We start from the raw sequence: 27,850 nt of genomic DNA on the forward strand, positions 1-27,850 counted from the left end.
GCTCAGGTCCATTTGCTTCCAACTGTACTATGAACAGAAACCACACTGTCAGTGCAGATCAAGATGGAGCACAGTGCAGCCTAAGTAAGTGGGACTGTGGCACAGGCTGCCCAGAGGGGTGGTGGGTGCCCCATTCTCTGGAGAAACTCAAGGTCAGGGTGGGCAGGACATTGAGCAACCTGATGGAGCTGTAGGTGTCCCTGTTCACTGCAGGGAATTGGACTAGATAGCCTTTAAGAGCATCTCCTAACTCAACTCTCATAATCCATACACTTATCATAGGAAATATGAGCAAAATGCTCCTGCAAGAAGCTTGAGCACTGTGTAAGAGCAAGTAGTTAGGAAGAGCTTTATCAAAAAAACAGCTGCTATCTTTACTGTAGTCCCAGTAAGCCTCAGAGCTAAGAATTAAAGAAAATAATTCTAAATATTTAATTGAAATAAGCTGTTGAGAATAGGGTGGCGTTTCCAGACAATCGTTCCAATTTGGAACCCTGATTTGCTGGATGTTTTTGAAAGTTTTAATTTAGATTACCAAGTATGGAGTAAGGTTAATGCTAAGTAAAAATACAGAGCTCTGTTCTCCCAGCACCGAGGTCTGTAATTAAACGGCAGCAGCATAGAGCCAATAACAAGGGAGGAAGTTAAGCCAGTCTCCAAAACTTTCATTCGAGAAACTAATCAATAGGCCAAGCCATTTCTCTATTCCACAGCCCATACCAGATTTTTCACCCACAAAAATTAACTTCTATTCAATAAAGTCTACACACTGCTATTATAAAGGGACTGTTTAATGCTCAATTAGATTGGCAATACTAAGATCATTTTATTTTAAGATTTATGGATTTTCAGAACATGTACAAATAATATAGCCTTTACAAAATCCCATTTACTGAAGTTTCTCCGTGAACATCAAGCATTATCCCAGCACAGATAAATGACATTTACAGAGCAATAAACAGTCTTTAGGACAGCCGGTCCTTCCAGACACATCACAATGAAGAAAGTTTTCCTTCCCCTTGCCACATCCAGCATTTCAATGATTTTTTTTTAAAGCCAGGTCTAAAGTTAAAATGCCATAAGTGAACTGACTGTGGGAGTCAGGAGGCACTCAGAACCCCAGAAGGGAAAACAAGCAGTATTCTTCAAGTTTGCCAGTTCAGGGGTACAAATCCCCGAGAGCCAGAAATACAAACCCGTTTTCTTTGACAGAAGGATGTTTGTCAAGGGGCTTCACCAACAGCGTGAGAGGATAAATGGTAAGATTGAAGAGCAAGAGGAAGACAAAGCGAGCAAGCCAGCATGGGTGGGTGCAAACTTAATGCCAGGTGTTGAGGAACAGTGCTGTGAGGCAGCCCGGGAAGCACTTTACAAAGGCTGCCTACTTGCCAGAGATATGCAGAGACACAAAGCATCTGAACCTGGAAACTGGCCAAGAAGCATGGCCCCGACCTTCCACTTCATGCCCCCCAGTACTGCTGGCCATCAGAACAGCTTTGCTGCTTCTGCTTTTGTGAGCCATGTCCCAGCAGGGTGCCTGCTACAGGCTGCCATGGGACGGTTGACTCCATCCTTTCCTTTATGCCTATTGTGCATATTGAAGTTCCATTGTTGAATTGATTTTCAATGCTTTTTAACATGCAGGCAGGTCAAGCCAACTGGACCAAACATCAGCACACCCATGGTATTCACTGAGGCTGAACCAAACCTTCACAGTACTGGAAGAAAACTGCAGTACTTTCGAAACGTTAAGAAGCCTGTTCTAACTGAAAGACTTATCAAGCAGCATGCCAAGCAATGCTTAAAGTGCAGCATGAATGGTGGAAGCAGTCAAAGCAGACCAGCCAAGTATAAAGATCTAATCTAAAGGGTAAAACAGGTTTCATGACTACCATCTACAACCAGCTACAGGCTTAGAACCATCAGCTACTAAATACTGAGTCTTAAGAGCAAGCTTTAGGTTCTGACCAAGGGTTGAATCGACTACCAGCAGGGAGGAGTGACCAAGCCTGAAACTGGGTCACCTTTAAACCAAATAGAAAGCAATAATGATTCTTATGTGAGGCCCTCACAGTAGCTACGCTTGCTCAACAGCAGGGCAGGACTTCAAAGAGATGCTAATAGCATGGGTCCTGTGCTATTTTAACCCAGAATTTAAGTCACTTAAGTAATTTTCCTCACGAGGTTAGTAGTTAAAAATCAAACTATGCCAGCCCCACTTCCCCTCTTTTGTAAGGGAGCTCAGGGACTGCAACAACAGTGCATGTTCATTGTGTTCGTTCACCAGACTAGGAGCAGCAAGCTCCCAGAGCTCGGCTGAGTACTAATGTTTAATAAAAGGCATTCAGAAAACAGCAGCTACAGAGAAACTCATCCCCTTTTCCTGAAAGGCCTTCTCTAGCTGCTTACAGTAAGTAAGACACACACCGAACTGTTGCAGTTTGATTCATAATAGCTTTTACCCTACCTGACATTATTTTAGGACATATGTTCCACATAAGATAGAGATGTGCAGTTTTATGGAAGCATCACTTCTCTAAACGAGCTCTAGACTCAGGCTTTTGCCGTTGATTTAGGTCACTAGTAATTGGGTGTGTGGAAAATGCACGGGCTCAGTGCAGTGTTGCTTAATTAATTTCTTAGTCCGTTGATTTGGCAGTTGTCCTACAAAACAGAACAGCTGGATATTTAAACTTGTATCGAAGGAATACATCATGACAATACATAGCCACCCAAAAATAACCCTTTCTCTTTCTGTACTAGTGACATAAATATTTTAGATTGCTTCAGGTGGAACATAAAAGCAGTTTTAGTTGCTCGGGTGAGACTACCAGCTTGTCAGTTAAAAGGTGCAGTTTTTCCTCAATAGTGCTCTGATTAGAGAGAGGAAAAGTTAAAGAAAAAAAAAAAATCAAGCAGACTTGACCATGACCTTCTCACAATGAAGCACAGAATCAACAGGTACCAAATGCCTGCAGCCAATGAAGTAGTATCAGCCACAGCAAATTTCTGCCTGGGCCATCACATTCCCACTTGGTCAGTGCAGCACCATGAAGTTAGAGACACCATTGGAAACAGTTCTGAGCTGTGCTGGGCACCTTTCCGATACTGCAGTTTCTCCTGGAACAAGACATCTGCGATGAACACAAACTCATGCACTTCACTATGAATCACAACTCCTCCTCTCGGAAGGTTCCTGCCTCAGCCGTTCAGCTGACTTCTTGCAGGACACAGCGCAGCCCTGCTGAGTCCCTGCCACCCTGCCAAGCTCTGTGTTGGAGCTTGCTTTGCTGCCGTCTATTTACTTCACCACAGGTCCCATGTGCCTTAAGGTAGTTTTGGCTTGAGTGCAGATAGCAAAGGAGAACAGACAGCTGCCTCTCTGCAGGACCTTCTCTCGCTGCTGACCCTGGGGGCTGGACTGGCAAAGCTGTTTTAAGCTGCTCTTTGCTACCACCTTACATAACTATCACATACTACTGCAGCAAGATACTCTGAACCAGGAAGTACTGCCTGTTGTTGTTGGTTGGTTGTTTTTAAATGAAGAAACAGGTTTTGTGCATTTTAAGGCTAACAATGTCAACCACCTTGATTTTTTTATATAAAATAAAAAGGCATCCCAACTGCTTTCTGCAAGTGACCTCTTCCAGTGAAAAAGGCCTGAAGACTGAAAGAAGATCCCTTAAACAGTACCGAAAGTAGATCTTTTTAAAAGCCTTCCATGCAGGGTACAGTCGGATGGTTCTTAAAGTAAAAACCACATACAACAGTATTTGCAAAAAAGCTTCATGTAATCTTTTGAGTTCATAAACTCTAAACAATAAATATGAAAAAAAATGTACATGGCACATCAGAGCAGCTAAATATTAAACAATTACAAATTGATAACGCTTGCCTATATTGTCAGTGATGTTTGTTTCACTGGTGTGACACAACACAAGCTTAATATACAAGATGTTTTTCAAAGGAAAATCAGAATCAAGTTGATACAGAAGGTGAAGGGCAGACAACTGACAAGGCACAGAAACCTCTTGCTGTAACCCTGTAAGGCACCACTGTGCAAATGCAAAAATCAAAACCCACAGTGAAAAAAATCAAAACATGGATAATGTAGTTCAAATATCACCATCTCTCTGAGAATAAAAAGACTTACGAACCTTTATTTACATTTATAGACTTTCAGAAAATAAAAGAGAGAAACAGTGACTTACACTCACCAAATAGAAGGGTCAGAGTTAAATTTCACCCATACTTCACAAGTGCAATTCAATCACCACCTATATCAGCCCTATTAATAAAGTCCTGCATCTAATCTGGTGCCAAGGGGACAACTGCCAATTACGTCAAATAATTTTAATAAAAGAGACTTCAGATGAGAATAAACTCATTCTCCCATATCACTAAAAAGGATTTATATCTAAAAGACCATCAGCAGGATCAACCTAAGGATCTTAATACCCAAAGTATTCTCTGTAAAATCCACTAAAGATCTGGGCACTGACTTGTACTTCTTTGTTCTGTTAGCTGCTCAGAAAACCAATCATGAGCTAGAAACTGACAGAAACCTCCTCCCTTACTAAAAGGCTGCATACAGAGTTAAGTTTACATACCACAGATTTTCCTTTATTTTTTTCCCTCCCTCTTACACGTCAGGAAGTCTACTATATTCTGCTAGATGAAGTTTGCCTAACTACGTATCTCCAGACTACTGAAATTGCTTAAAAATGCACGGGTTGGACCGGTTTTCACAAGGAAAGAGGGAGCCTAATAACTAAAGTTTTCTCTTAAAGAAAGGTTTAGTACGAGGCACTCAGTTTCTCATGAGCTTCAGACACCCAAATAGAAGCTTTTTTGCACTTGGGAGCAGTGCTAATTCACTACAATTCCAAGATTTCCACTTCCATTCCCAGAACTTGGACAACTGCACAGCGCACAGTTAAACAATCTGAATAGTCCAGTTTCATTCAGACACTGGCCAAGTTTTCTCCTGACGTGTTTTACTCTCTCTCTTCTACATTTAAGTACTTGCTACAAATCAAAACATTCAAGATCAAATACATGACCTGCAGCTTCAATTATGCTCAACCCACTGAGCTGCAAGAGAACAATATCAGGCCAATCTATATTTTAAACGATAGAGGAGCTGTAAGAAAGAACAATATTCAGTAATAAATTTACATTCATATAGCTATTCGCTGAAAGGCTACGCCAGCTTAGGCATGCTTCATTCCCTATGCTCAATCCTGTTTTAAGGAAAGAGCACTTAGAGCAAATACAGCGTAAACAGTCAGGTTACGGACTGCAGCAGTCATGGACACCAGTATCACTGATCTGACAGGTTTAAGGCCAACAATTTATGATTTGAAATACATTATGCTTTTCCCTGGCACTTAATATACTGAATAATAGTATGGGGTGGCATTTAGCAAGAATATACATAATTTTACCATATGTGATGTATACGTACACACAGCTTCAGTTCTCAAAATAGAAAGTTCAAGTTTTCTTGCCCACATAAAATCAATTTGTGAAAGACCACCTGTGTTTTCCTATACTGAATAAAGTAAGATTACCATTTTAGTTTAGTGCAAACTGACTTCAGTCCAAAGACATACCAACCATACCACTCCTCCATTTTTAGTCACTACTTACCAAGTGTATTTTAAAAGAAATAGAGGCAACTACACTTTTCTAAACGTGTATAAAGAACAGCAAACACCTGATAGCTAGCATGCTGTTCTAGTCTACATCAACAAAACTTGCCGATATACAAATCGTGTTTTGGTCATGCAGCACAGACCCATCCTCAAAAACAATCTGTCTTTTAACTCAGCCAGTCTAGGACAGAGGAGCGCTGTGCCAGATTTCAACAGGTCATCCTGGCCACTCCGTACTCCAGGCTGACAATAGCAGGCTCAGCTTTGGAAAGCTCTTCCATCAATTCACTGTAGCGATTGTCCGCTGTGTTGCTGCCCTCTATAGTTCTTACAGCATCATTCAAAGGGATCAGAGGCTGGTCCTTCTTGAAGCACGGAGGGCTTTTCAGCATCACGGGTGCAGGACGAGCAGAGTGCTGACGTTCTTTCAGAAGGAGTGCATCTGACTGCCCTCTCTTCTGCTTTATTTTCTGAAATAGAGAATAGTTACTAACAGTAAGCACCACTGACATTCTGGCTTGAATACAGATGAATGTACTTTTGCTCACCAACTCAACTTCCGCAGAACCCTGAATACACCCTGGACTAGATATGTAACAAGGTAAGTGTTAGAGCACTGGGTAAGCCAGCATTTTTCTACAGTTTACAACAGATGCAACAAGCACTGTATGCTTACAAACAGCAGCTGAGCAGAAGAGAGAAAGCTGCTTGTTAGTTCATAATGAAGGAGAAATACTTTCAGGCTTGTCCCTTGTCTGATTGCTATTAGGACAGAAATACATTTTGGAGTACAAACAGAGGCTTCAATACTAACAGCAAGCAAGGAGCTTGCAGCAGAAAAGGAGTCTCTCACAGAGAGAAAACACAGTGTCATAAGCCTCTATATCCTTCCTTACATTCTTCCTAAAAACTTCCTACAAGACTTAGAAAGTAGATAAAGAAAGACCCACTCTGAAAGCACAGAGCAAGAGAAGAGGAAAGATCTGGCCAGGGTGTTTTTTTTTTTTTTTTTTTTTTTTTTTTTTTTTTTTTAATTCAAGCTGTCTCACTGGTAACTGACAATTTTAAATAGTTCTTTTTTCTTCTTCTTGATGCCTTCATGCTCCATTACAACCTACACTAAATCCAGAAGACTTCACTGTCTTTAACATAAACTTTTTTGAAGATGGAGATAGCAGCAGAATGTCTATGAAAGTATTTTAAATCCACTCAGGTGAGAAATGCCTGACATTGAGACATTGAGATTTTGGAAAGGGTCCAGAGGAGGGCGACTAAGATGATCAGGGGGCTGGAGCACCTCCCCTATGAGGACAGGCTGAGGGAGTTGGGCTTGTTCAGCCTGGAGAAGAGAAGGCTGGGGGGTGACCTCATTGCAGCCTATCAATACCTGAAGGGAACCTACACCCAGGAGGGGAGTAAACTCTTCAGAAGGGCTGACAACAGCAAGACTAGGGGAAATAGATCCAAGTTGAAGGAGGGAAGATTTAGGTTGGATGTTAGGGGGAAGTTCTTTACTAGGAGAGTGGTTAGGCCCTGGAACGGGCTGCCCAGGGAGGTTGTGGATGCCCCGTCCTTGGACGTGTTCAAGGCCAGGTTGGACGGGGTCCTGGGCAACCTGATCTGAATGTGTATGTTTGGTGGCCCTGCTAGGCCGGGGGGTTGGAACTACATGATCCTTGGGGTCCCTTCCAACCCGGGTGATTCTGTGATTCTGTGATTCTGTATTTAAGAGCATAGAAGCATACAGTGGAAGGTGAATTCAAAACTATGTAGAACAAGTACTGGGACACAGAACAATAACATTCATATAAAAGCTAGCTGCATTATTACAGGCTTTATACATGAATTTGAAGAACAAATCACAGGTAAATACACTTATTTTGTAATACTTACAGCTTCCAGTTGTTTAATGTCTTCTTCCAGTTGTTTATTTTGTTCACTCATGTCCATGATGAGGTCATACACAGACTGCCTGGGATGCATGCTTCGGTCAAACTGGTGGTACATATTTCTCCAAAACCTGCATATAGCAGACAATTTTAACTATGTGTAATATAAACAAAATTGAAGAAAAATACAGTATGTAGTTCTAACTTACTTGAAATTGAAGGACACAGTATTAGGCTCCAAAAGAGTTAGATTTGGAGAAAAACTTGGTTTATACAGAGGATTCTGATATTTCTTCTGTTCATCTAGAAGGAAAGGCCACAGGGAATATGTCTTCTCTTTTAACCTTAAGGCAACAAGAGATCAAATCAAGACACTGACTGTAAGTAAAAAACAGAAGCTATTCAACACAGAAAATCCATCTTTGATTATTCTTTAAATAAGTTGAAAGAAAGAATTAAAAGTACTTAATTCAAAATTTGTAAGTTGAACTTATTCCTGTCATATGCTAATGTTGGACAAAAGTATCAGTTATAGAAGAAATAGTGCTGTGCAAGTTTTTCCTCATTGCAACAAATGCCTTTTAAATACTTACAGACGAAAATGAGATGTTGAAAACTTTCCAGAAGTTTTCCAACTGAAAGCATTGAGACATCATATCAATACTTCCAATACTGTCAGTCAGAAAGGCAAACAATTCTAAAGTTGCCTGAAAACAGACTGGGGAAGCAACGAGGTGATGCTTCCGACTTAAGCATACCCATTTTTAGAAAAAAAGGAGGCAGAAAGATGCCTTGACTTCCCCTACAAAAGATGAGCAGGGGATTTTCTCCCAGTCGTATCAAAAAAAGCATTCAGGTTGCAAAAGCATGGAAAGCACTGCTGCTCTTCACCACACTTCAACATCGCTGCCTATCCTGCCAGTTTAATTTAGAGCACAATAGAGAAGATTCACACAAGTTCTCATTCTGCCAGAACAAACAAGCAGACACAATGCATCTGCTTACTTCAGTTCTTCTCGTTCCTTTTGGCAGTTTCCAAGGAAGTTCCCAAACTGGCACGAGTGGACATGTTCATGGATCTGAAGGAGGAAAGCTTCGTTGTACTCAAAGGCCTGTGGGAACTGCTCAGTCAGATTCCACACACTCTCTAAAAACTGAGTGAACACTGGGGAGATCTCTTTGGGATCACCATCCAACTGACAGCACCTGGAACGTGAACAGATGCACTGGTTTAAGTTGGCAACTGAGAACAAGTGCAACTATGGTCTTTTAACTACAGCATGTTAATTTGACACAACTCTTGGTTTGGAGACTGAAGACCTCACTTTGACAACTGGGACAATTCAACACCTGATGATACAAAGAGCTCTGTTTTTAACCTGCCCTGATCACACACAACTTCTACAAAAGTGAGAGTTATTTCATCATCAAAAGTAAGGATAAATGCAAATCCAAGCATGTAAGAACAAGGCAACAGTGACTTATGCCTGCAATAAAACAGCTACTCAATAGGTATTTAATTAAATAACAATACACAAAGTGCAATGTCTACTTACTGCTTACTCACTGCAAGTTTTTTTAGCAACAATACAGTAGTTTAAAACGCACAAGCAGTTTTCTCCTTTTTTTCTTTAATACACATGCCAAAGTATTAGAGCAAAATGTTGCCACTCTTTTTTGTAATATTTGTCACTCATTTCACTATATACATTCCTGAACATCAGAAGAGCAAACTACCTGTCAGAGAACTTGTGCCCGAAAGAAATCCAGTCTTTCTCTATCAAGACCTAGAGGGTAAAAAACACAAAACAACTAATGCAAAATTTTACTAAGTCTTGCATCCACAGAATTAACTTCAACAGATTATCAATGTACTGCAGTTTAAATCTGACTCAATTTAACCACAGTAGGAGCAATTGTGTATCACTTCATAGTCAAGTCATATTTCTAAAATTAGTAAAAAGAGCTGAACAGGCTGACAATCAGAAACCTACTGTTAAAGCAGACACACTTTAAGCACATGAATACTACACAGTTTCACACCTAAGTGGAGTCACATAAACAAATTATCAATTTACAAAAAATTAACTGCTGCGTATGGGAAAAAGTTTAGTATTGCACTTCTGCTACTATGATTTTCATAAAATCACACAATACCATCTTAACATGATAGCAGTAAAACTGCTAATATCAACACTAGCTTGTTTTATCACTCCAGTTGTAATATCAGGCACTAAAAAGTGCAGAGGACTGATTCCTCATTGCAGAAGGTTTCCCAAAACTTTACATCAAAAGTGAGGACTAAAGATAAAATAAATGATTAGATGAGGTCCTTAAAGATTACAGATATTCCCACTATCCATGAATAGTTCATCCACCAATTCCTTCTCACTCTAGCTTTTGTGGCTTGTATTCATTACAGGCTAACTGCCACAAATAATACATGGAACACAATTTGCGTGTTAACTCAAGTGCTTCCAGGACACCAAGCCGTGTCAAACACACAGCTGATCTTCCTACTGGGAAGTTTTAAATAGCCACACTAAAATCCTTCATTCCTCTCATGAGGAAGATGAAGTACTTCAGGTTGCTAAAATATGTCCAGGTCTCTATGCTGCTGTTCGGAGGGGATGTCATTCAGATCTCAGTGATACTGATTTGGGACAAATAATGAAAGTGCATAGCTGCTAGAATGTAGTCTATTTATCTCACAAGCACTTCAGAATCCCTGTATTTCATAGGTTTATTTTAGATTGAAGAGGCAGTTGTTACATTTCTGCAGGGTGCCTGAAACAATCTGCTATTTGTATTGCAGTCTCTTAGGTTATTTTAAACGCACAGTGCTTCCCCACTGTCAACTGTTTCTAACACAAATGCTGCAAATATGATTCTATATTTGTAATTAGAAAAAAAAAAACAAACATCACTTCAGTTACTCTGAAGTTACACTTCAGTTACACTTCACCTCCACACAAACATTTTACATTCTTTGATTTACCAAGGAACAATTCAACAATATGACAGCTTCCTTACCATGAATCCCTTGATTGTTCTGTAATAGGAATCTAACAAGAGAGCTCCAAGAGAACAAACCTGGGACGTCCTATCCCAGCCATCTGAGCAGTGCACTAACACACTGGCGCTCTCAACCGCTACTGCCTGCAAGACATTTGTTTCCTTAGTGAATGCTCTGTTGTTTGCGTTGTTCAGACATAACTCAGCAAATACATACAAAAGCTATATTTATCCAAATACATACAAAAGCTGTATTTATCCAAAACTCACAGCATTGTCTGTTTTATTTCACACAGCAAGAAAAATATTATGGGAGAAGTTATTAGGTTAGATATTAGGAGGAAGATTTCCACACAGAGGGTGGTGACACACTGGAACAGGTTGCCCAAGGAGGTTGTGGATGCTGCATCCCTGGAGGCATTCTGGATGTGGCTCTGGGCAGCCTGGTCTGGTGGTTGGCAACCCTGCACATAGCAGGGGGTTGAAACTCGATGATCTTTGAGGTCTTCAACGCAGGCCAGTCAAAGAAAGAAAGCTATTTCAAACCATTCCCTCTTTGTGAAGAAAAGAAACCGTATTTGCAGGGCTTTATATGTTAGACAATATTATAGCAAGCCAACCTGCCTTCAAACAAAAGCAGCACACAAAGTACCTTGACTAGGAAGACAGCAGCATCCAAAACAGCTTTGATATGACGCAGCCATCCAGAACTCTCCAAACCAGACAAGAAGTCATTGACAGACAAACCCTTTGTGCCACTGACTGAAAGAAAATGAGATGAGAAAGCTGTAAGCAGTTGCAGCTCCAACATCCTGCAATGGGAAGAGTGCATTCAGCAGTATGAAATTATTTTTCTGTGTTCTAAGTTGATTTGACATCTCTTTTAGGAAACTACCACTCAAATGATTAAGAGAAAGGCAGTACAAAGTTTTTTGTTTTTTTTTTTAAATCCAAAACTCTACTCCACAGAATTGAGCAAGGACAAGTAATGAGAATAAAACCTTCATGTGTATCTGATGAACCATTCAAAGCAAATACACCGGTTACCCCAGCAGGGAGCTGTAACCATTATCCTACCCAGAAAGGGACACAAATAAGAGCTTCCCAGAAATACTTACACATTATTACTAGCACTAACAGAGTAACTGCAGCCAAAGAGCAGATACAGTTTAAGCAGTCAGGATGTGTTTCATCACCCTCACTGGTCTGCCAAGAACAAAGCGAGCGCAACACAAGGAGAAAGTGATGAACTAAAAACCATGCAGATTTTGTCTGCCTCCAGAACTTACATACAATACCGACTGATGTTCGCCATTCTCCCACAGCGCACTTTGATCCCACAGCAGTAAGACCAGGAGGGAGAAGAGCTGAAATTAAAGGCAAGCTGCTACAGTGTAACAGCAAGAGGCATAGAGGTAGACCAGACATTTTCTCACAGGGATGTTGCCAGTTTAGGAATGAGATATATGACCTAGTCCTTTCAGGACATCAAGCACCTACCAAATGTAGAAACCGATTTTTCACTAGCCCTTTAGCACATGATTTCAAACACCACAGTTGCATTATTATCTAAACACAATTGGAATTTACCACTGACACACTTTCATCTATCTGTGTGTGATACTTAAAGATAATACCTGAAATTGAAATCTACATAAATACCTGACAGAGGAAAGCTAATTTTATGCCAAGCTATTTATGATCCCAAATTAAAAACAAGACAATACTGTAGCTGAAAGTTAGTAGTGGAGGCACTTCTACGGCAGTTATAAAATAACCTTTATCTCTGAACTGGGAGGAAATGGGTCAGCAGGAGAAGTCAAGGACAAAATTCACCAAGTCACTGTGTGACGCAGTTCCATGTTCACACAAGCAATCTGATGTAATGAACACTAAGATCTCAAAAACAAAAACAACCCAACAACAATAAAACTGCCTTCTGGAGCTTCTATGCACCCACATTACATGTTTTTCAGCTTTCAGTTACACAAGTTTTGATATACTCCCTATTGCTCAGGAGGACTCAATGCCAGCTGCTGCTGAATGTTATAACAAAGACAAGTTTCCAAGTAGTAATAAATTCCCAAGTAATGCAACATCTTTTCTAAAGCCCATACGACTTCCTTAACTACAAGAAAAGAGCTAGCAAAGCACAGTACAATGAAATAACAGAACACTGGTATGCTCCTGGATACAAGACCTAATTTTAAGGGGCAGCCTATAAACATCAGTAAAATCAGGAAAAAACATCTCAGTTTTCTGTGGTCTTTGAAAAAATAAAGTAGTATAATTAGGCAAAAGTTTTGCTTCAGAAAAATCACCCACATGACAGTGGAGCAGTCGGAGAACTACCAGATACTTCCAAGTTGCTGACACTAACAGTTTGTGAAAAACTCTCTCTACCTGTGCTTCTACATATCTGTTAAACCACCACAGCACATAAGTAGCTCCACCACTCCAGGATAAAGTTAAAAAGGTCCCCCCAAAAATCTAGAAAGCCAAACATCTGCAAGGAACAGACTGGACAGAGAAAGCAATACCTGCAGGCACTATTCATGACTTCACACCCCTACATTCTGCAGCTTAAGGCTTAAAGCCTTAAGCTGTTAGGAACAAAATAAAGAGGTATCCAGCCCTCAATTTCCTTTCACCCAGATATTTCTGTCAAAACAAGCTTTTGATCAGCATTTTCAGTTTGGAAAAAATACTTTGTCTGGTATCTTGTGTTTCCAAACTCCTATCGTTTCATAACTCAAGGCAAAAACAAAAAAGCATACGCAAAGAACCAATAATTAATTTACTATTTTTGTAGATTAACACAGACATTTTATGTTACTAAGGGGTGAAACAAAGAAACTGCATTAAGGACTTTGTGCTAAACAATCATTTCCACTCCCTTAAGCTTCCCAAAAGAGTAAAAGATGGTTTTTGGCACCATTAAGTAGTTTACCTACTTCACAATAACTATTCTTTAAGATAATTTTGGCTATAGGGATCCTATCATAAAGACATGCCCTGCATGCATATGGGCCCAAAGGACTACTTTGTTCCATTACACGTTTGTCCTTACACTCAGGCTGCAGTGGCATCACAAGGTGACTGGATCCTGCAGTCAGAACCTGGTGGCTGAAGCATGGTAAATTAAGATAGTTCACTTTTTAGCAAAGAACCACCCCACAACACTCCATGTAACTTTCAAAACACTTGCTTAATACACTTCCACCGCCATCAACATATATGCAGCAGATCGCAGAAGCTATTATTTTCCCTCCAAACATATGAACTGAGCTGTTAATGCAGAAAACTTAATGCCTTTTTGCTTATCTGCATGCAAACTTCTCAGACGTGCAATAGTATATTTTCAAATGAATATAAAATATATATTCAATTTTTTGTTTAATAGAACAGCACAGACACAAATATCGTCTATGCAAAGAATCTTCAATCAGTGTTGCAGAGATGGACAGTCTGCCCATTGGGAGAGCAGTCATCACAGTCTTAAGTCCACACTTCAGATGGCTGTTTTAGAGGAGCTTGTTCCACTGTATAGAGGACCTTTAAAGCAGCAGCTGAATCAGAAAAACAGACTGAAAAGCCCCCTAACATGCTCCATTAGAGAATGATGTTGTCAGAGATGCTGTCTTACGTTCCACTTGCAAGCAAACGTCTTCTCAACCCTTTCATTAGATTATGAAGGAAGTCAGGCAGACAAAGAGCTTAGGATCAGAAACACGCTGAAAGCAGAACAGTTGTTTGTTATAAATAAAACCGAGTACAGTCCCAGTTAGAAAGACCTGAAAGAATAGGGTCACTGGTATCACACTGTTGATTAGAGAACATTCAGTTCAGCGTATCTAGAAGAAAGCCCAAATACAGAAGTTAAATGGTGCCTCATTCGAAGTTATGAATCTTTCTCACAGCATTTCCTTCCAGATCACCTTACTAACACCCTATTTCTACAGAGGTCTATAAGGTTACTTACTGCATGCCTCTCTAAGTTTTCAAAGTCCTGCCTGCCACTAAAGATGCATATTTCATATTTTCCCTGAAAGACATAATTCCATTCCCCTCTTCTCTTTCCTTTCCAGTATTCCAAGAGGTAACCAGTAATAGTATCTTCGCCTTAGGAACAGCATTTGAAAGTGTAGAGGAAATCCAGGACAGCCACTTCATCATCTTAAACAGCTTCAGGTTTTAAATTTCCCTATTGAAAGAAGTAAGCTACTAACAGACACCCTTGAAAGTCAACAAGACTTAGTTGAGAAGATTCATGGTGCAATTTGGATTAAAACTCCCTGGACAGGAACTTGGTACAAATACCAGTAACAAAAAACTACCAGGAAGTATTTTGCCTCTACTGCTCCTACATAAAAAGTAGAGTTTAATGTATTTAGAGAACAGCAGCAGTTAGATTAAACAATCCAAGAGATCATAGATTTCCAGTCATTTGTCTTACTGCTGTTACGTAGGGCTTTCTAAAATCTGGAAACACCTCACTTCAACAATCCCTCTCCTTCAGATCTAGTGGATTTCAAAGAAAGCCTGAAGGGACAAAGATAGCAACATTCAAAAGCAAGCAAGCTCTTACTGCAAAGTCTGTTTGGCAACAAAAACAGATGGAGGAATCCACAATGACAATCTAAAAAAAACATCTACTTACAGACCAGCTGAACAGAGCTGGAACAACTGTGTCCATTTACCCCAAATCCTGAATTAGAGAACAACTGCACAACTGTTGAGACATTTTGTTGTTGTTGTTCAATTTACAGAAACCAGTTCTTCACACAAGTTCAAATGCAAAAAATATTCCATCCTTGTGGAAATGTATTATTAAAGAAAAATATATTGTAAGGATCTGTTGGTAGGATGCTACATCAAGTGGAAACAAAGTCTAAAGCTTTACTGTGAGGCATATGCTCGTATCACTTCATTATGGAGGAGCAGTACCTTAAAATAAACCAACATTTATGAGCTAGTTCTCTGGAACTGAAGAGATTTGCAAGAGAAATAAGGATTACCCCATACTTCCAAAAAAAATTCAGGCTCACACTGCTCATCTTTCCCTTCAATAAAGTGCACACAGGAATAACCACAAAATACGTAATCAAAGCTCAAGTAATATTTCACATAGAATGCCTGAGAAATAGGTTAACAGTAGATACAGGCTCGATGAAAATGAAGGAAGGCCACACCACTGGCCTGTAAAATTTCTTGACCAAAATAGCCAGAACATCTTCACTAAGAGAGACAAGTGTAAGCCTTCCCCATCTGGAAATACAAGGATAATTCTAGAAGGGAAGTGCTTATATATACGCACACTATTAGTCATGCTTGTAAGTCTGATTTCTGCCACTGTACTCTAATTACAGCATTAATATTCCACCAAGTGTCTTAGATTTGTTTTCAGCTGATTACCTTAGTAAAACATTAAGGAAACTAATTAGAAAAATACCATTAACATAGATTTCTGCCTCACTGCTTTCACCAAACTGTGAACTGGGTCACTTGTTTTCCATCCCCCTCCATTCCCTTCTACCAAACATTCTGTAAGATGCATCTACAAGCATAGGAGTGGTTTGCCAAGACAAAGAGTTCAAGTTTTGTACAAACCATAGTTACTCTGAGTTCTGCACAAGTAAGTCCCTTGAACAATCAGTGTTCCATAAAGAAAGATGCACGTATATACACAAACCATTTTATTACATACATATTCACATACCTCTACGTACATACACATGTATACTCAGAAAAGAGAAGTCTTTCCCATAAGTCACTGACACAGTAATTAAGTTCACTCAACATGGGTGCCACTCAGTTCTTTCTTCAAAGTAAAATCATTCACTGCGTTTACAGTTTAACAGTAAGGGCTTAAGGTAGCACACTACAGAACAGAACACAGTCAGCTGGTGCTAAACGTGAAGCTTGGATAAGAATGCTGAAATCTCAATACAGTTTAAGCTATTATTAAGTATGTCAGAAGAAAACTTATTTTATTTTCATAAATGCTGTTATAGTACAGTTAGAACATACCTTCCAGAAGCTTTTGTAAGCTGGACCTCATCACGTGAATATTTTCAATTCCAACAAACTGGAACCTAATGTTAGAATAGTTGTCTTCATTTTCATAGCCCTTCCCAGCAGCTCTGTTTGCCATCGCATTAAGCTAAGAAAACAAAATTGAAGTATTGAAAGTCAGCACTCAAAATGCCGAATTAGGATCTAAGGTTATGCAATTACAGTGGAATACACTGGGCAAAAAACATACTAGAGCACATACCATGAATCATAAGAAACTAAAAGTTTGTTAAACATTTAAGTATAAGAAAAGTGTAGTACACAGAAAGTAAATCTACATTCAAAGTGACATATCTGAACAACGCTTTTGAGATTTTCCTATTCTCTCCTCCTATTTTATTCTCCCTCCTATTTTATTATGTTGGCCCACGACATCAGAGGCAGATGTCAGTGGTATGGCAGTAGAGGCTAAACATTCCCACCAACACTCTGTTATATGTTACTGCTGTGTCACAGGTGGCAGCAGAGGGGCAGGTTGACAAAACGGTGCCTGACATGGAAGTGTGTACAAAGCAAAGGTGTGTCACTGAATTTCTCCACATGGAAAAAAATGCACTCACTGACATTTGCTGAGCATTTCTGGAGACCAAATAGTGGATGTGAGTACAGTGAGGTGGTATGTGGCACATTTCAGCAGTGGTAACAGTGTGAGAAGCAAGACACATTCTGGATAGCCATGCAGATTTTTTGTTTTTAGATAAGTGCAGCATGCAGGCTCTTGTTTATCACTGGCAAAAATGCATAGCTAATGGTGGTGCCTAACTGAAGAATAGTTGTGTAGGTGAATGTTATTATTCTCTATCTGTTGTAGTTCCCATGGAAATAAATAGGAAGCATTACTTTCTGAGTGACCTCCAGGTGAAATGATTCTATACGGAAGACCTTCAAGTTCAAGTCCAACCATCAACTTGATCACATACATGTGTTTTGACTTTTTTAGGAAGGCAAGTGCTTAATCACTGGAATATTGATGCTCATCCTTACCCTTAAGGAACAGCCAATATAGTCATATTTAATGTGTAACTTGGAAGGATTAAGAGTTATTTCAGTGCTCCTATAACATGCAGGAAGAGAGGCTGTTCTGTAGCCCTACATACCTTTGGCCTGGTGTCCATAACATACATGTAACGATTTGAAGGATTTGCTTTGCTGATTGCTTGCAACATGTGTTCATCTTCCAGGCACCTGGCACTGAAGCCTGAGAGAGGTTGGCTGCATCTGCAGATTGCAGCCTACAAGAGGAAACAAACAATAGGTTAACATCAGTTTAATATCAGTAGTTGAAAACACTTCCCATAAGTTCAAGATGTCTAAACAATTTTATTTGGCAGATAACCATACTGACAGGTATTTCAACCTGCAGATTTTAAAACAGATAAAGCCTACAATTTGAACCTAAAGTTTTATCAAAACATTCTTTCCAGACCTATCCATGGGGGCAAGGTACTGGTTTAATGATATATAATGATATATAATGATATATAATATAATAATAATGAACTTCAACTGCAAAAATTCAAAAAGTATAGGCTAAGAAATTAGAAAGAAGCACATCAGTATCTTAATAAAGCAAATTTCTCTTGATATGAAAAATTAGTTAGTTTTACTACTTTACGTATAGTTTTACTGTTGCAAGTATATGTTACAGTCTGACGTAGTTTTCACCACATCACTTTTGACAATCTATTGCCCTTGTGAGGGTATCAGGCACATTTTCCAATTAGTAATCATGTTCAGACATATTCACTAATTCAGTATTTATCATTCAAAAATTCTTCCACTCACCAAGGTGACAATCCTGCTCTCCCTTCAAAGATACACCTATCTACAGACAAGCAGAAGTTGCTTTGTACCTCTGTCTACTCAACCTTGAAAAAAACCTTACTTTTCACTCCCTAGCTCACTTTTCTCTTTGCAAATTACTCCTTACAGGATAAATTATATTCTTTGGAAGGTTTTCTTCCCCCTTGCGTATTTTAAAAAAATAGACTTTATTCTCAATTTATCGAGAACTTGACAAAAATCTATCTTCAGTTGGTCTTATGTTCAGTTTCTGAAAGCTTTAATAGATTCAACTGATTACTGAAGGATTTCTGTTAAACTGGCTTAGCTTAATTCAGCATCTTGTTAGACACTACTGATGTCAGCCCTACTTAAGGTCATCATGTGTTATACTGTTCTAATTCAAGTCAGTCTACTTACTTGCTCACTTACCCTGAACTACCAGCAAGTGTTGAGAAATACTTTTCAGACCACTTGCATTAAGAAAACAGACTGTACCTTTTTATCTTTATGATAGTAGGACAACACTGGGAACCTTCCTTTGCTTCTGAACTTGGAGCTACCAACGATTATGGGTTTGCTTGCAGTTCTGGGAACATAAAGTTCTCTAGGATAGGTTTCACAGATCTGAAAGATACAGGTACGTTTGAAACACACACACACACACACACACACACACACACACATATATATACACACATATATATAAGCACTGTGCACAGATCTCTAACTAGGTACGAAGTCCTACACTAGTTTAGTTGCACCCAGTTTTGTGAGCAGTTAAAGGAAAACTCCAACATAGTTTCTCTATATACATGCAAGCCTCTCTGAAGAGAAAAATCTAGCCAAAAAGGTATAAAGTAAGGTCAAATAGACAACCAATCACTGCTGGAAAGCATTGCTATATCGGCATTCACCTTAATACAATTTTTTGGTAGAACTGTTGAGAAATTGAAATAATTGAAATATCTTTCAAATAAGATATAGAAGCTATTCCCATCATTTTTAAAAGTTGCAGACTACAGAGAAAGGCAAAATCTATTCTGGGAAGCAGCTGTTCCACCAGAGCCATCATCTACCACATCCAGCACTGCAGATCCTAGAGTCCCTCTCTCAGTTAAGAGCAGAGAGCAAAACTGCAGAGCACCGAATCACTGGGGCTGGACTTCAAACAATTAAGTCTACACAAACAATTCCAAAGAACATATGCATCCATGCACACATACTCTGAGTGAGGCCTTTTAAAATAAACTTGAGTTGTGAGACTGACTACACAGTAAACTGTGAGTTGTGGGAGTGACTACTGATTAAGGAATAAACTCTTTCCACCTGGAAGTTCCTTGCTTGTACTGCAAGCCAAGTGAATTCATAGAATTAGAGTGCCTTCTATTGGACCAGAGCCAGAGAATAAAGCAAAAAACAGACAGCAGAATATTTTTTCCACTACAATCCTTACCTTATAATCACGATTTGCATCGGACAACTGCCAGTAATCATTTGGCACTCCCATTCTCTTATATTCTTCTGCTAGATCAATAAGCTGCCAGCCTTTGGCTTGCTCAGACTCATTTTGCTTTGGATTATAGGAGAAGGCATACAGATCTTCATATTTTGCTAAAAGGTGAAGAAAAATAAGATTGTGTAATGAGCTGTCCCCAAAAATGGGGGGTAAAAATGGTAACACAGTTGACAAAGCTTGAATTGAAGAAGAATCAAAGAATGATCTGGATTGGAAGGAACCTTAAACACCTCCAGTCCCAACCCCCTGATGCAGGCAGGAACACCTCCCACTCAATCACACTGCCTGGGGTCACCACCCAACACTTTCAGAGCCTCTCTGGACAGCCAGTGCCTCACCATCCTCATAATGAAGAATTTCACCCTAATACCCAGTATTTCCCCTCTTTTAGTTTAAAAGCATTAAGTTTCAGGCTTCATGATTCTCAGACATTAGAGTTAATAGATATTTGGCACTTCTAAAATGTTTGTTCTGCAACATCTGTACAGTTAACAGACAATGCCAGTTAAAGGTAGGTTATACAAACCCTCCTGGAAGAACAGGCTTTATTTCAGTAGGGACATTTGTGAAGTCACACCAACGGGCAAAGCAAAAGTCACAGAATGAAGACTAATAAAACAGCTTATTATTAGAAAAAGCTTCACACAAGCTGGAAGAGCAGACATCATCTTGAGAGGTGAAAAAGCAAATAAATCTACTGAACATTAAAAGCAATGTTGAAGTTCTGAGAAAGCTTTCAAAAATATTTTCTAACATTTCTCTTACACACCACTCATGTATGACACAACTTTACATTGTTCTAAATACTTAGAAGTGCAGAAGGCCACACTAAGTGACAGGAGACTCTTAAAACTAAATTGATACTGTTATTTTAGCATCAAAACTTCAGCTTTTTAAAGTTGCATTAAATCAGTAACATTAATACTTCTTTAGTAGCATTTAACCTATGGAACACATCAACTTTAAGAGACTATATGTATTTATATTCATAATTAATGATAACACTTGAAATGCAGAATCTACAGGAATGCTGCATTCTCCTGGACAACATCAGGGAGCTACAAATGCCAGACAACACAGCAGCTTCTGAGTTTGTGTACAGATCAATACTTCATTAATAACGTTTCACATATCAAACTTTTTTAGTGCACATTTCTCAAAAACAAAACCCACACATGGAATTTTTCTCATCAACTTATTACCCAGGCATATTTCACAAAGTCTTTTGCAGTTAGAAGCCTCACCTGCTTTTGACAGCTGCAGTAAGGAGTTATAGATGTCATGACAATCTCTCTCTCTGGGAACAACAAAGTGGACTATTCTGAAGTTCTTACATTGGATGACAAGGGGGCAGCCAGAAGTAGTTAAGGGAAGCTTTTCCACTGCAGCAATGTGATGATGTAATATCTAGGGCATATAAGATCTCACAGTGTTAAGCTTGCTGGTGAAAAATGAGAACAGCATAGTGTATTCAAGATCAGAGATAAGAGAGATTAAACTCAGCTGAATATGGATTTTAATTAGATTTGTCAATGTTACAGTTATATAAAAAACATATTTAGAAAAATAAACCCAATTCTGGCATTCTTTCCTCATATTTTGAAGTGTCACCTTATATTAAAATACAAAAACAAACAAAACAAAGACATAATACATATCCTTCTAAACACAGAAATCAAGAAGTAGAACTCCACGGGAGTAATTTCTATAGCTCTGCTAACTGAACAGCTCATTTGGACCTCACCTAATTGGATACAAGTTGTTTGACTTCCTTGGTATATTTTAATAGATCCACAGGAACGTGCTTCCTTGTGCTTCATGGAATTGTGAAATAAGTCAGAGAAAGTAGCAACATGTGGAAGATAGTGAAAACTTTAGAATTACAATATTTAGCATTGTTTGCCTGTTGGTGCAGTTAACATTTAATATTTTGTGCATCAGTCATCTACTTACATCAGCTTTCTAACATTCAAGCCAGGAGTATAATTTCAAATCACTGACAGGGACAAGAGAAACCTCTCCTGCACTATTATTGCACTACTATTGCACTGTTATTGCCCTATCACTGTACTGTTGCCCAAGGAGGCTGTGGATGCCCCATCCCTGGAGGCATTCAAGGCCAGGCTGGATGTGGCTCTGGGCAGCCTGGTCTGGTGGTTGGCGACCCTGCACATAGCAGGGGGTTGAAACTAGGTGATCGTTGTGGTCCTTTTCAACCCAGGCCATTCCATGATTCTATGATTGTCCATTGCGTTTTTGTAGACATGACAGTCTTAGCTAAGTGACTTCCAACTACTTTTGCAAAAGACTGTCACAGGGATGGGATCTGTGCTAAATCCACAGAAAGTCTGGGAAATGAGAAAGTAATGACTGCACAATCCTGGGTAGAAAGCCACAGATAATTGCCTCAACTGAACAAGACCTTCTCAACAGCTTTTCAGTTACTTCACAAAGCAATCATCTTCTCCTCATACATATTGATCAGAATTAGTTATCTGAAAACTATGCTGCCAATTACGCATTTATAAAAAGAATATACTCTGAAGAGAGACATCATTATGATTATACTTCATAGTTGCATTATCATTGCATAAATGCAATATTCAAAGTACAGGTTTAATATCACTGAAGTAAGACCTTTAAAGCTGTGCACAAGCAGGAACAAACAAGGCTTCTGAAGTTCTCCCCACCATCTCCTTTCATCAAAGGATAACAATTAATAGTAATACTATACAAAATTGTACCCTGTATCCAAGAAAATATCACTGAAAAAACTATTTTTTTTGTCTTGAAAACACCAGATAACACCTGTCTGCCCAGGTGCTAGAAATTCCACTTGCAGAAAAAACTGCAGAGCATGCCCAGGGAAATGAGATTTTATCCCGGAGAAGCACAGACTGGAGGGCAATGACCTCAGGTAGCTGTGCTACAGTGGAAGCCAGAACTTGATGCACACACGTGCCACCAGGGAACTGGGAAGAAAAACGAGTAGGAATTGTTGTACTTGGCCTGTACAGTGTTGGTCACAGTCATCAAGGAGCTGCAGTCCCTCAGAATTCTTTCATTCTAAAGATGAACAACACTCTGAAAAAGCACACAGGATCACCAAACCTAACTCATTGGATTTTGCTGTCTCATTTAACCCAGGCAGGATCTGATATGATAATGGTAATACAGAAACTTTAAACCTAAAGCTCAAGTTATCTAACGATCTCCCACACCATCTGTGAGCTTCAGTGCAAGTCAGATGTAAAGAAAAAAACAGCACACTACACATTTGGTCAGGAATACAAGTGAAGGCTATAGAGAAGAAACAACAGCAACTTCAAAACACGGAAAACTTTTCAACATCATATATTTCAACTGCAAAAGCGTCATGCAAGAGTACAACCTAAGTTATTAAGTTACTATGGTACCATGAACAAGAAGAGCATAGGGAATAATTAAACTCAGAGAAACATTCTAGTAAATAGAGTCAATGTTCAGGAAGAACAAACGCACCCGAAAAGCCCACACCTCTGAGCCAAGGGCACTTGTTATGCTTACCCAAGTCTCTCTCTGGTTTGCATCTATGAATAACAGGTGAGTTGCAGTAAGGTACAGAGTTCCTGTCAGAGACTTATTGCTGGTACTGAACCTATCCAGTAATTTCACGTGCTCTACCTGTAAGAAAAACGTGGCAGAAAGCAGAACTTAATATTTAGCTGCTGTGGTTATTTGCTATTAAAGAGATCAAGGTGTTAGGTTTTTTTTAAAAAGCTGAATTTCTAAACATGGAAATTGCTGTATTTTATAGGAGCAATCTCATACATTAATCATCTTCTGTTGTTCACATCTCAGTACTGCATTAACAGCTCATCTCAGATACACACTTCTCCAAACAGCTGGCTGCACCCTCATCGCAGCTACAAAAATTATGCTCTGCTGACTTCTCTAACACTGCTTATATCATTCCCAACTTTAAAAGAATAAAAAACAACAATTTTTCCTAATAGATAAAGTAAGTAGAAATGCAAACATTATGAGAAATAGAAAAATATCTCCCAAAAAGGCAGGGACCATGCTCCTATTTAAAGTGAAGACACTTGAAGTTTGAATCCTCCAAGGACACACTTCTCCTGGTATTCCATCAGCACTGTTTCAAAGCAAAGTGATTTTCAAATACCCTTCATCTTATCTGGTGCTGGTAACCTTAGTGACTCATTTGCTTTGTTTGAGGCAACCATTACATGATTCCAGAAAGGAGCTGGGTGAATGGCTTATCTCTATGCATTCCTGTATTTCTTGGCAGCACTGGCTCATTAGCACCAATTTAGAGCCCAAAGCTTGATGCTGCTGCACTACACTTGTACACTACACAGAGCTCCAAAGGCTTTCAACCAGCAAGATCAGCACCCAGATCCAAGTTCACATCTACAGCATTGATGTTAGGCAGGTCTCAATTTACATAATTTACATGTACAAACTTAATTATCTACTAAAAACACATGCTATCTAATCTATCTTATCTACTAATCTAATCTATCTTATCTACTAAAAACACAATCACTAAAACCAAAAAAATTGCCAGTTCAGTTATTTATTGCAATCTAGCCAAGTCTAAATTTCTTTTTGAAAATTAAAGAAAAAATCCATGTAATGCATCCAAGAGGACGCAGGAAATGCAAGCATCAGCTCACAGCCCTTACTACTACAATATTCCAGATTTGAAAGGCAAAAAAAAAATAAAAGGAAGTTGCATATATCTGTAACTCAAAATACGTTGTGCTGCAATCAGCAATGTACTGACGCTCAGATACAGAGCACCATAATCAATAGAGTGCAAACATTGAAATTATTATCTGCAGATCTGCACTGCGCTCCCCAGCAAACTGACAAGCGCACAGAAACTGCTCCAGATGTGTTACAGTGATAAAGCCCACAGAATCTAAACGTGCAAAGTTCTCTTCCTCTCCATGTAACAATATGGTTCTTCCCTAGTTATGCCAGGACAGCATAAGTACTCCAACTCCTTAAAGTCTGCCAACTCTGAAGGCCAATTTCTAGATATACTTTACTTAAAGACAGTTTAAGAGCATTTTAGATACAGCCTCCATAGATGGTATGCTCAGCTAAACCTGACAGCCAGATTTAATGGGCACTCAGCTAAAAAAGCACACACCTGCTTCAGGGACATGCTTGCTTTTTTTAACTGTAAAGCTCCACAAATCCTTTGCTCAGTTTTGAAGAGAATGGATTCATAACAGACTGAAGACAGCTATAGAGTTTTAGCACATCTGCAAACAAGGTTCACTTAAGGAAGCAGAAGAAATATTCTTGCAGTAACCAGCACTAACAAGCCAGTGATACAGATACCACATAATCAGATACCTTGCTAACATAACCCAATTCCTGTGAAAGAGAATAACCACACAGCTTGTTAGGACTGGGTGTTACAGATTGAAGACAAAAATACAGAAATGTTTCAATATAACAGATGAATTAGTAGAGAAAGGAAAGCTGAAATTCTCCCAGACACAAGCGGTGTCCCCCAGGGCTCAGTACTGGGGCTGCTTCTATTTAACATCTTTGTTAACGACCTTGATGAGGGGATTGAGAGCACCTTCAGTAAGTTTGCAGACACCAAGTTGAGAGGGAGGGTTGATCTGACTGAGGGGAGAAAGGCACTACTGAGGGACCTGGATAGACTGGATCGATGGTCCAAAGTAAACTGTATGACTTTCAGTAGGGCCAAGTGTCTGATCCTGCATTTTGGTCACAACAACCCCAGGCAACCCTACAGGTGTGGGGAAGAGTGGCTGGAAAGCTGCCTGATGGAAAGGGACCTTGGTTCACTGATGGACACTGATGATTCGGCTGAATATGAGCCAGCAGTGTGCCCAGGTGGCCAAGAAGGCCAATGGCATCCTGGCTTGGATCAGGAATGGTGTGGTGAGCAGGACTAGGGAAGTCATCCTGCCCCTGTACTCGGCACTGGTGAGGCCTCACCTCGAGTGCTGTGTTCAGTTTTGGGCACCTCAGTACAGAAAGGACATGGAGGTGCTGGAGCAGGTCCAAAGAAGGGCAACAAGGCTTGTGCTCATACCTACATATGCACAGACCTTGTATGGCACATAGACTTTAGCAACTGTGCCTCCTGTAACTGCAACAATCAGTTACTACAAGTTAGCATGCGTGTATCTTAAACCACCTGGACATCCAAGAAACCATTAGCTTACACAAAGCTAAGCAAGCATGACAATTATAATCAAAAAGACAAGTTATTTTAGTCATGAAACCAATAGTTTTAAAGTGGATTAGGGGGGGAACAGTAGCCTTGCTAGAGGTCATCCTACAGTTTTATATATATGCATGTATGTATACATAAAAAGAAATAAGATGCATACGTTTTGTATCAAGTAACTCAGGTATTATTCCCTCGAAATTAAAAGCCATTTCCCTTGCAGTGATTATAAATTTATTGGACGTAAATATATGGAGAACGTGATGAAACACCCTACAAGCCCAGGCTGTAGTCAGGCTGCCAGGCTACAAACCGCCTGCTTAGCGAGCCCCGAGGCACCACAGAGAAAAAGGCGGTCCTCACAGCAGACTTAGCAGTAAAAAAGAAAACAAAACACTGCTAAGCTATGACTCGGAAAGAGCTCAGACTATACATACGGATATGAACTATATATCATCATAAAGGAGAGCAATAAGATAAAAACAGAAACAAAAAGAGCCTCATAAAAAGGACAGCTCAGCCCGGGAGCCCACAGCGGGAAGCTGCGACCCTCAGCGGCCCGACCGAGAGGCCCGGCAGCACTAAGCGCCCCGAAGGCGGGCGAGGAAGGAAGGAGGGAGGGAGGGAGGAAGGAAGGGAGGGATGGAGGTAAGAGCTGCGGAGGAGGCACCGACGCCCTCGCACATCGGCGAGGCAGGGACACGATGGACACGATGGGCCTGAACGAGCCCCGGTACCTCCCACAGGCGACCATCCCAACACCAGCAGCACCGTCACCCCTCCCGCGGTACCGGGCAGTACCTTGGTGGTGCGGATGTGCTCCATGACGGCCCTGAGCTGAACGCAGTACGTGCTGCCGCCGGGCCGGGCCGGCCGTCACCTACTGCCGCTTCCGGGGCGGGGCGGGGCTGGGCGGAGCCTACCCTAACTGCTTGCAGCGTCCCCTAGCGGCGGGAGGGTGCGCGGTGTGCCTTCACCATTTGCTGCGCATGCGCCTTCAGGAGATAGTGCCATATGGAGGGCGTGAAGGTGGCTTGTATAGAGTTGCGGAGTGTTGTTTCCTAATGTGATTGGTAGTGCTTCACAGTGCTTCAGTGTGTCCTTGTGGGAGCAGCGGTTGGGGAAAAAGGGCATGGGAGTGCAGTTCTAGGAGTTGTGGAGCTCAGTGCTGGATGCAGAGCTTCTCCGGCAGTTGCTATTAGGGAGACTGTAGGAAAAAGGATCGTTCCCTGGTTCCTTAGGCCTTGGATGGAGCAGAATCAGAATCGTTGGGGTTGGAAACGATCATCCAGTCCAACCTCAACTCATCCCCCGCACCACATCCCACATCCCTCAGTGCCACAGCTTCACGTGGAGGTGACTGCACCACCTCCCTGGGCAGCTGTGCCACTGCCTCTCTGCTCTTTCTGAGAATAAATTTTTCCTAATAATCAACCTGAGCCTGTCCTCCAAACTTCCACCCCATAGGGGCCCTTTATGACACAATGCGTGCTGGAAAACAAGGAATTTTTAGTTTCAGGCTGCACTGAAGTAACAGTTATGCACCTCACAGCTGTGTGGGAGGCAGCACACAGAGCCCTGGTACCATAATTAAATGATAAAGCAGCTTAAACAATGGACTGCACCGCCAGCTCAATTAAAAATAGTGCAGCGCACAGGTTTTATACCAAATGAACTTATTTTATCCTCT

The 27,850-nt window shown here is 40.3% G+C and overlaps 1 protein-coding gene across 1 annotated transcript; it reads right to left on the reverse strand.

The window, feature by feature from the left end:
• Positions 1-4,130: 4,130 nt before the first annotated feature.
• MTMR6 (myotubularin related protein 6) lies at positions 4,131-27,044 on the reverse strand. Its single transcript, XM_042867211.1, has 14 exons — positions 26,962-27,044; positions 23,484-23,600; positions 21,182-21,344; positions 19,875-20,032; positions 18,917-19,045; positions 17,734-17,868; positions 16,592-16,724; positions 11,214-11,323; positions 10,580-10,705; positions 9,284-9,333; positions 8,552-8,752; positions 7,756-7,890; positions 7,551-7,677; positions 4,131-6,127 (listed from the first exon to the last, which is right to left on the reverse strand). The coding sequence occupies exons 1-14, from the start codon at positions 26,983-26,985 to the stop codon at positions 5,867-5,869; spliced, it is 1,869 nt and encodes a 622-aa protein (XP_042723145.1). The 5' UTR covers positions 26,986-27,044; the 3' UTR covers positions 4,131-5,866.
• Positions 27,045-27,850: the final 806 nt, after the last annotated feature.

Source organism: Lagopus leucura, unplaced genomic scaffold (assembly GCF_019238085.1).
Source record: "Lagopus leucura isolate 7727_CA_CO unplaced genomic scaffold, USGS_WTPT01 Super-Scaffold_100001, whole genome shotgun sequence".
In the NCBI taxonomy this organism is placed as follows: Eukaryota; Metazoa; Chordata; class Aves; order Galliformes; family Phasianidae; genus Lagopus; species Lagopus leucura.

Excerpts from the sequence above, each read along its gene's own strand:
- MTMR6 (XM_042867211.1), bottom strand. The coding sequence starts at position 26,985 with ATGGAGCACATCCGCACCACCAAG. Across the intron at positions 23,601-26,961 it reads AGCACATCCGCACCACCAAG|GTAGAGCACGTGAAATTACT; the intron begins GTACTGCCCGGT and ends TTTTTCTTACAG. Across the intron at positions 11,324-16,591 it reads CTTACAAAAGCTTCTGGAAG|TCAGTGGCACAAAGGGTTTG; the intron begins GTATGTTCTAAC and ends ATTTTCTTTCAG.